Consider the following 10357-nt stretch of genomic DNA (forward strand, 5'->3'; position numbering starts at 1 on the left):
TATGGGGCTTAACTGCTAAGGTCATCAGTCCCTAAGCTTACACACTACTTCACCTAAATCATCGTAAGGACAAACACACACACCCATGCCCGAGGGAGGACTCGAACCTCCGGCGGGACCAGCTGCACAGTCCATGACTGCAGCGCCCCAGACGGATCGGCTAATCCCACGCGGCGTGTATTTGTCAATTGAATAACAGTTACAGACTTTTTCATAGCGGTCAGGGATCATGATCTACTGAATAGTTATTGTACTGTAAATCTGTGGCGTCTGTGTATGTTTCAACATTCAAAGCCACTGTTAGCAACTGATGGTGCAACTACAGCAGCAGAGTTATGTATTATTTTTACTTTTTGATATTAGTTGTAGAATAGGTTAATATCTGGATAATATGTTGATGAGCAGCATCTGTTCCTCGCTCCCGTATCTGCTAAAGAACCATACAGCGAGCAAAGGAAGCTACAGCAGACTGGATACGAGGAAAATGAGGTGGTAGAAGTAGCTTCGGACATCAGAACTGGACTTTTTTATTTGTGGGCGGATATTAAATTGAAATACGTAAATTGAAATATTTAATTGAGATGTTTAAGGAACCATAGAAATCCGGGGAGAGCAACGTCTACGTGCTGAGCACCGTCTACTGTCTTCTTTTTCAGAGCCAACAAGTAACTGAACTGCTGTTAGCAGTTTCTTGCCTCGTACAAACGCAACCAGTGCATCAGTAAAAGGCTCCAGAAACTAAAGAAGCAACTCAGCTGCCGCCTCCACCTTTCTTACATTTCGATGAGACGATGGAAACGTGGAAAGAGTACATAACACTGCTGCGTCAGCATTTCGACGATTACAGAGTCACGTCGCGCATTTTTCTCTTCAAGTATAGGGTAGCACACCTACCACCTCCTAGTTAAATTGCTTCCTATTAGTGAGCTCCAAACCCAGCCCTTCGAGGTCAAAATTGCAGGATTAGACAAATTTTTGAGAGTGAAACGTACGTTTCAGCTTCTCAGTATAAATTTTTCTGCACGCAACGTCGTAGTGGTCGGTTCTATAAAGAATGGACTGCGGAACTGCAGGGAACGACTAGAGATTGATAATTTAATTGCGTCTATGGCGTAAGTATTAAGGATGAAATGCTTCACGATGCTACTATTCAGAATCTATCAGATCAAAGACTGAGCGCCGAAATCCTAAAGCATCGAAACCGTAGCCTCGGTGAAGTGCTTGAAGTTATTGTTGCACGCGAAGTTGAAAATTTCTAACTGCCAGTTATCGCTTCTCTGGCAACGAACTACCCGTGCCCCAGCCGCAGGCCTGGCCCCAGCACTTGCAAGTCAGCACCACGTAAACAAGGCCGGAAACACTACACACAGCGTTTACGGCGCCACCGCATCCCTAGTTACACTGCCCCAGCTCCGCGCAAAACAAAGTCATGCTTGAAATGCTATGTCAACCACGATCGGAAAAGCTGCTTCTTCAGACAAACTGAATGCAATTTTTGTCATCGCACGGAACATTGGAAGCCGGTCTGCCTGCAAAAGGCTAGAAAGCCGAACTCCGTTTCACGTGGAAATAACGCAAAGCAGGAACGAATGGAAATCGTCATTTCATGTTCAGATTCCGTGCTGCCTCCTTCTCAAAATTCAGAGAAGCGATGACTCAGAAAACGCACACACTTAAAAAAGGTTATCCCATTTCGAAATTCACGAATGCGCTCTAGTGCACAGGTGGAAACGGAGAACAGTTTTTCACAACATGGAATGGACAGTTCTATTCAGAGAACACACAGCGAACTGTCAATGAAACCAACCAGTGGCTGTTCAACTGGAGCTTCTGTCACGTTGCTTAACCTAAATACACATGAAAAAATAGGTAAACCACCTTTGTAAACATCAACTCTGCATGTCACCGCCTATAACGGCGACAGTCTTTTAGTGCTTGGAACGTGCAATTTAGATGCAAAATACAAAAACACAACTAAGGAAATTCCCTTTCACTGTGGTCAGCTCACGCATGAGCCCAAATATTTTCGGCATGAATGTGTTTCATTCCTTCGGATTAGACAGTGTGCATAACATTGCCCCAAAATTTCCCTTGCTACAATTCAACAACTCTGTGACAAGTATCAATATTTGTTTGACAATACTCTAGGATGCACAAAAGATTTTCAAGCTCACATCAATCTTGAAGGTATTGGGCAACCTAAGTTTTTCCGCTCACGTCCTATGCCGCATGCTTTACACGACAACGTGGCTACAGAAATTTAGAGGCTGGAATCCGTTGATGTCTTAAAACCTATTGCAGCAAGTCAGTGGGCATAGCCCTTAGTTCTCATTCGGAAGCCAATCGGGAAGATTCCTCTTTGTGCGGATTTCAGCCTCACAGTAAATTCAAACTGTAAATTTCGCATATGGAGGACATTTTGGATCATGTAGCGGGAGGATAGTTCTTCTCAAAAATTAATCTTGCCGAAGCCAATCTTCAGTTACCATTGGATGAAGAGACAAATTATTGTTTTGTAAATACTCATGTCGGCTTGTTTGAATATCAACGCCCACCTTAGGGAAGTGCTTCCCACACCTGAGTTGTTTCAAAAATTTCTCAAACAAGTAACATACAAGCCGTCGTCTTGTTTCTATTATCTTGACGACATAATCGTCTCTGGACAAACACCGGAACAACATCTTAAAAATTTGGCCTCTCTTTTTCAAGTTTTAACTGAGTTGGGCCTCAAATATAGCTTGCAGAAATTTTTGCTTAGGACACATCATCGACGCCAATGGTGCTCGACCTTCGACGAGGCACTTTTAAGAATTCAGTAATTGCCATATCGTAGGAAAATACGTGAACTTCAAGCTGTTCTTGGAAAACTGACTTACTACATAAAGTTAATTCCTAATGCGGCGCAAGTTTCCGAGCCCCTGAACCACCTCAGACGTAAAAATGTTCTGTTCTGTTGCACAAAAGACTGTGACCAGGCCTTTCAAAGACTGGAAAAGGCACTGCTTCGTCAACCTTGCCTTATACACTACGATCTGCTCAAACCACTTGCGCTTGCAGACGATGCCTCGTTCCATGGCATCGGGGCAGTTTTATCCGCCAAAACTTTGAACAGCGTTGAGAATAATTGTAGTCATCTGGAAAAAGAAGCCCTGCCTATAATATATGGTATTACGAAATTTTATCCTTACCTGCACGGCAGGAAATTTTCCTGGTCGCACACTATAAACATTTGACTGCGCTGTTTCATCTGTCGAAACAAGTTCCCTACCACACGTCGCAAAAGCTTCAACACAGATCGCTATTATTGTCCCACTACCGGCATGAAATTCTGCATTTGTCGACGGCACAACACCAATACGCAAACGCCGACACATTGTCTCGTTTGGCTATTGGCCCAGATGCAGCATTCGACGCATTGGAAGCTTCTTGTTTACATGCTAATTTCTCTGATTAGCAAGCATTGGATTCTTTTCCTATTGATTCACGGCTGATCGCATAAGCCACGGAGTATCCATTAGTGCACTGCAACAGTTCATCTCTGCTGAATGATATGATTCTGCTTCACACGCATAACAGACAGACAGACAAGAGTTTTAATCCCTACCTTGATGCAACAGCAGATGCTCAGTCTTCTACATAGAGGTCATTCGGGAACAGTTCGCACTAACCAGGCGGCGCGCCAACATCGTACACGGCTTGATTTAGATAAGCAAATAGAGCGTGTGAAGAAATGGCTTGGCTCTGAGCACTATGCGACTTAACATCAGAGGTCATCAGTCGCCTAGAACTTAGAACTAATTAAACCTAACTAACCTAAGGGCATCACACACATCCATGCCCGAGGCAGGATTCGATCCTGCGACCGTAGCGGTCACGCGGTTCCAGACTGAAGCGCCTAGAACCGCACGGCCACACCGGCCGGCTAGAGCGTGTGAAGACATAATGTCGTGCTTGCATGAACAATCAGGCCGCTCTGTACCAGGAATTTTTCTCTTGCCCACCTTCTGATACTCCATGACAACGCCTTCATATAGACTTTACTGGCCCCTTTTGGAAAACACGTTGGTTGAGTATTGTGCATAACTACAGCAAATACCCTTTCGTTATCCCAATACACTGGACGAATTCCACCAGCACTGTCAAGGCGCTCACTTCTGTATTTTCTCTCGACGACTTGCCACAAACAATTTTTTCTGACAATGGACTTCCTATTTCTTCGAAGCAATTGGCACAAATTTGCAAACGCAATGGAGTGCAGCATGTCAGGACAGCACCATACTCGCCTCGGCCTAATGATGAAACTGAACATTTTATTCAAACATTCAAGACACAGATGTCGAAACTTGGAGCTTAACATTCACGTGAAGATAACTTAGTGATGTTTCTGACTTCATATCGTACTTTGTTTGCTCTTGATATTTCGCCGGCAGAACGTCTGCATGGGAGCGCCTTCGGACCTTACTGGATTTGCTTCGTCCTTACCGCTCTGCTCCAGCTTCAGACTTCACCACGAAGTTTCAACGGAACGTCAGAGTTCAATATCGTGTGTACAACAAGCCACATTAATGGGAATACGGCGTTGTTCACAGATCAGCTGGGAGGGCGCAGTAGACTATTCACAGCAGCGCAGGCACGCATCAGCTCCACCAAACTCAGCTACGGCTCCGTGAATTCCGTGATCCTGCCGTAGATCAAACTGTTCCATATTTCTTCTCTGCACGACGTCCCGCTTCCTTGACACAGCCTCATCCATTGGTCGCCTCCTATACAGCTTACCAAGCGCATGCCTCCACCCGCTGCTGTCTCACTGCCTCCACCTACCCATGTGCCACAGGTTGCCTCTCCCATGGCCATCAACGCCGTCACTGTCGGCTAGACACTGGTACACACTGCAGTACCCTTCATGCTCTTACTTGTGCCGTTGGATGCTTCCTGTAAGTGGTTTGCGGGCAGTTTCCCTGGCGCTCTCAAGTTGCCCCCTGTGGTGTCACCGCCAGACACCATACTTGCTAAGTGGTAGATTTAAATCGGCCGCGGTCCGGTAGTATACGTCGGACCCGCGTGTCGCCACTGTCAGTAATTGCAGACCGAGCGCCGCCACACGGCAGGTCTAGAGAGACTTCCTAGCACTCGCCCCAGTTGTACGGACGACGTAGCTAGCGATGCACACTGACGAAGGCAGAGCATATAGTTAGAATAGCCTTCAGCTAAGTCAATGGCTACGACCTAGCCAGGCGCCATTAGCAGTATATTGTCTGAAACTATAGAGTCTCACTTGTATCGTCAATAGCGATGTACCAAGGATGGATTAAAGTTAAGTATTCCAGAAGCTACGTACTTTTCTTTATAGCATTCATTACGTATCCTGTTTCAGACCTCACGGCATCCTGCGTGAGCTTATAGCGTGTATTTAGGTCTCCTCAAACCACACTGTGTCGGCACTTCTGTCGACACATCATATATTTCCGCAGAGGTGCGGGTGGCACAGCCTCGCCTGTTGTTAGGCTCCCCCCCTCGTCGCATACGTCAACATGCGGTCCTCCCCACGGCGGGCGGAAGCCTTCTAACACGACCGTTCGCCGATTTGCGGGGGAGGAATGTGGTGTCACCGCCAGACACCACACTTGCTAGGTGGTAGATTTAAATCGGCCGCGGTCCGGTAGTATACGTCGGACCCGCGTGTCGCCACTGTCAGTAATTGCAGACCAAGCGCCGCCACACGGCAAGTCTAGAGAGACATACTAGCACTCGCCCAGTTGTACGGACGACGTAGCTAGCGATGCACACTGACGAAGGCAGAGCATATAGTTAGAACAGCCTTCAGTTAAGTCAATGGCTACGACCTAGCCAGGCGCCATTAGCAGTATATTGTCTGAAACTATAGAGTCTCACTTGTATCGTCAATAGCGATGTACCAAGGATGGATTAAAGTTAAGTATTCCAGAAGCTACGTACTTTTCTTTATAGCATTCATTACGTATCCTGTTTCAGACCTCACGCCATCCTGCGTGAGCTTATAGCGTGTATTTAGGTCTCCTCAAACCACACTGTGTCGGCACTTCTGTAGACACATCACCCCCCATGCCCCCAAGACACCCCTCCCCCCCCACCCCCCCACAAACAACCATCACTATCCACTGCACAGGCCTCCACCTGTCCCCTTGTACCCCCCAAGTTGGGTGGGGAAGGGTGCGGTACTCGCCGCTATCCGGTCGGCTGCACTTTCAAGTACACATGCCGCCAGTTACGACGCCACGTTTTCTACAGCCGCCACCATGACACAAGGGCACTGCCACGAACGATTACGTGGCTGTCAATGAGATGCAAGCATCCGCTCTCCAGAGCTGCAATGACAGGTGTATACACTTCGAACAATCATGAATCGAACCGTTTTGTGTGTTTGCCAGTTGAGTAACATTTACAGACTTCCATAGTGTCCACGGCTCTTGATCTGCTGAACAGTGAAGACTGACTGATTTCTAAATCTGCTTTATCTGTACATGGTTCAACATTCAAAGCTGCTTTTAGCAACTGACACTGCAACTACAGCAACAATGTTACTTATTATTTTTACTCTTTGAAATTAAATGTAGCATCTGTTCCTCGCTCCTGTATCCCCTAAGGATGCGTTCGGCTGTGCGTCTGAGTAGGACTTTGAGGTTTTTAATCTATTGAGGTAATAATAATCTACCCTAATAATAGAAATATCCCTAAAATGAACTATTCTGCAACAAGGTCCTAGTAATACTAGGTCCCTTGTTGCTGCAGAAAAGAACAGGAAGTCCTTATCGAAGCTAATTAAAAGCCGGAAGTTAATTTTCTGGTATTATTGCTTATCAGAAAAGAAATCTCCATAAGAATAACATGGACGGAAATGAATTATTCTGCCACAAAGAGACAAGTAATATAGTCGCCGGCGAATGCTGGTTTACAAATCACTTGTCAATGTGGACGGCACTCTTGGTGCTTCGACATCTTCTGCGAAGGGTAAAAAGAATGATGTAAGAGGAGTAGGTAAAACTTCTCAATTTGTTCTTTTTCTGCAGCAACAAGGGACCTAGTATTACTAGAACCTTGTTGCAGATCATTCCCTTTTAGGATTATTTTTATTATTAGGGTAGATTATTATTACCTCAATAGATTAAAAACCTCAAAGTCCTGCTCAGACGCACAGCCGTAGGCCATTCTAGAACCACACAACATGCAAGGAAGTTATAACACCAATAAAGTGTGAAAGAACAAAATTCATTTATTTTTCACTCATCTTACAAGTAATTTTACGTTCTCATAAACAGACGCATCTTCTTCTTGAGTCGATGGAGAGCAGGACATCCACGGAAATCCAGGACTTGAATAGCAGAAAACTTGAAAATTAGGCACATACATGTGATTTTCTCCTCGGCGTCGATGTAGATGATGGTATCTGTGTGGTCGAATAATGGAAGAAATGTCACCATACCTGTATGGAATATACCAGGATCACCCAAGTGAATTCCATGGTGGAAAAGTCTTAATCATTTTGCACTCCTCCATGTTTTAGATCATTTCACATTCTTGAAGGCCCTCTGTGATGCAATGCCTGCTGTGAATGTCTCTGTTATACTGTCGTCTTACATGTATGCTTTGAATGCAAGATCTTTAAATATGTACTGTCCACAGTCACTACCATAGAAACTCTAAACGTCAGTAACGACGTTCACACCTTCAGCCACAACTATGGAATGACCTGGGTATATCCAGCTCTTGTTCACTTGTACAGCTCGTTGCACAACAAAAGTGAGTAGGCAATAGTTAACCACACGGTTACGCAGAAGTAGACCGAACACTGCAGTGTCTTCTGTGAAATTTGCCAAAGACTCAAATTCAGTGCTTACATATATTGGTCCACATTTAATTATGTGTTTTGAGCTGTCTATTACGATGAATGGCTCCAGTTTCTTGAACTTCCGTGGGCTCAGTAGACATCGTTCCTCTTCATCGTGAGAAGCACAGGACCTTAAATACACGTCAAATACTAGACTGTATACATTTTCATTCCACAGTAGGCGTAAATTATCGTATGGGTAGAAATCAGAAATCAGGTAGACTCTGGCATTCAGTAACCTGCAGTTGCCTAATTTCGTGGAATCATTTGCTACATGCTCACCTCTATTCGTTTGAAACGCAAGTATTATGAATCTGACAGAGGTTTCAATAGACCACTTTGTCTGTCTGCAGTCGGTAGCACTGGGTACTCGAAAACCTCCCATGAATGGAAAGATACCGTTAGAAACACACGAGCACTCAGAACTTCTAAAAGCCTCAAATGCTGCTCATTGGATACGGTGATGTATGGCATTTTCCTTATTATTTTATTGATGGTGATGTCGTTCTCCTCTTGAACTCCTTGAAAGTATGAGTGGTTACCCGTTGCGCTCCATACCAAAATAAGTTCCTGTTTAGCATTCATAACAAATCGCCGCATGTCTTCAAAGTATCCCATAAGGAGTGCTAGTGGTAGGCATGCAGTAAATCTCTTGCACACTTCCACTGTTCTACCCACTGGCTCGTCTATGAACCATGTAGAAATTTCTAAATCATTCAAATCCGAGGAAGAAATAGAGACATACGTTTCAAAAGTTGATGCTATGTTTACATTGAGGGTATGGTAGTCTCGACGCTATTGAGTTCAAATCGTATCTCATGAAAGAGGAATGCTAAAGCATTCATTACCTGTAAGGTTCTCTGCCGTTGTAGCAGTTCCATACTCGTAAATGATCCATCAAGATATATGAAACTCTTGCGTGGGAAGAGTGAAGCGTCTTGGTGTTCGATAACAATCCTATTTTCATCGTTCTTTTAGATGTGTTTTAAGCATGCGTTTTATGCGAGAAGTATTGCTGCTGAAACTCGTCATCTTCTACTGGGTTAGTTCCACTGAACGACGTCATTGTGAGGTTTCAGACCTACTGATTGGAGAAACTCGTGGTTTGTGTGTGTCATCAACTTGGTGTTCTGTTGTGAAGTGTGGCGCTATGAGTTGTTTGCAGTGGTTTTACGCCTTCGACTTATCCTGATTTCATTGGAAATACACAGGCGCTGGGAAGCTGGAAACCGCTGTGAATTGCGGCTCGTTGATGGTCACCACTGCTTCCAGTTCCAGCAAGGGGAGGTTTGTCGTCACCGGTTCTACCTCCGAGAGGTCCTGGCAGGCTGAAGGCATTGCTGCTTCCGGTCGAGCAAGGTGAAGGTTACTACTGCTTCTGGTCTTCACTGGTTGAAGGGCGCTGACGCCGCTGACAGATCTCTCTGCACGTTCAAGGTCACTGCTGGTTCCGCTTTATATGTAATTGCGCAATGATTTCCTCACCACAAAAGTCGATAAGTTGATTATCGTGCTCCACAGTACACAGCTCCAGATAGTCCAGTGTCTGAACTGTTACTAGGAGGTATATAGCGTTCGTAGTGGTCTCTCTGATCTTATACTCAGTTCCATCTGAAGAGAAGAATCCGTAAAGTATATGAATCAGTCCACTCGCGAGATAGGAGTTCGCTGAAATGTTACACTCAACACAGATTGTCTGACAGGAAATATATCCACAGACTGATCACATCTGTAAAATCTTCTTCAAAACTTTCGTGAAACCCAGTAGCTGTCCTATTGAACCCTTCTGTTTGAAGTCAGTGTTTGCATTCGGTGTCTTTATTTCAGGTTTAAGTGTACCGATGTCTATACGTAGCACATTTCCTTTTCCAGATCGGTTTAAATCGTGGTTTCGATCGTCAATGCCTTACGCATCAGGTTCTATTTCCACATTTCTTCTCTACTATTAATTTCCAGCTGAAGTTTATTGTTAGCCTCTGATATTCCAAATGCTGTAATGGGTCTCCAGTCCAGTCAGCGCAATATTCCACACTCCATCGGTTAAATCAAACGACGGAAAGTAATTGTTGCGCAATACTGACGATCGTTCCTTTAAAGTCGGAGTATACGACATTGCATCTGAACATCAACAGACGAGTGGGAGCTTAATGCACCTCCTTGTATACAGGGTGTTACAAAAAGGTGCGGCCAAACTTTCAGGAAACATTCCTCACACACAAATAAAGAAAAGATGTCATTGGACATGTGTCCGGAAACGCTTAATTTCCATGTTAGAGCTCATTTTAGTTTCGTCAGTAGGTACTGTACTTCCTCGATTCACCGCCGGTTGGCCCAATTGAAGGAAGGTAATGTTGACTTCGGTGCTTGTGTTGACATGCAACTCATTGCTCTACAGTACTAGCATCAAGCACATCAGTACGTAGCATCAACAGGTTAGTGTTCATCACGAACGTGGTTTTGCAGTCAGTGCAATGTTTACAAATGCGGAGTTGG

The 10357-nt window shown here is 44.8% G+C and overlaps 1 protein-coding gene across 1 annotated transcript in view; it reads left to right on the plus strand.

The window, feature by feature from the left end:
- The window catches only part of LOC126484694 (uncharacterized), a 153086-nt gene extending 148210 nt beyond the window's left edge, over positions 1–4876 (plus strand). The window contains exons 4-5 of the mRNA XM_050108290.1: positions 4590–4666; positions 4772–4876. Of these exons, the coding sequence (XP_049964247.1) occupies positions 4590–4666; positions 4772–4876 (182 nt within the window). The remainder of the gene's footprint in view (positions 1–4589; positions 4667–4771) is intronic.
- The last annotated feature ends 5481 nt before the right edge of the window (positions 4877–10357 follow it).

The sequence above is a fragment of the Schistocerca serialis genome, chromosome 6 (genome assembly GCF_023864345.2).
Source record: "Schistocerca serialis cubense isolate TAMUIC-IGC-003099 chromosome 6, iqSchSeri2.2, whole genome shotgun sequence".
Classification (NCBI taxonomy): Eukaryota; Metazoa; Arthropoda; class Insecta; order Orthoptera; family Acrididae; genus Schistocerca; species Schistocerca serialis.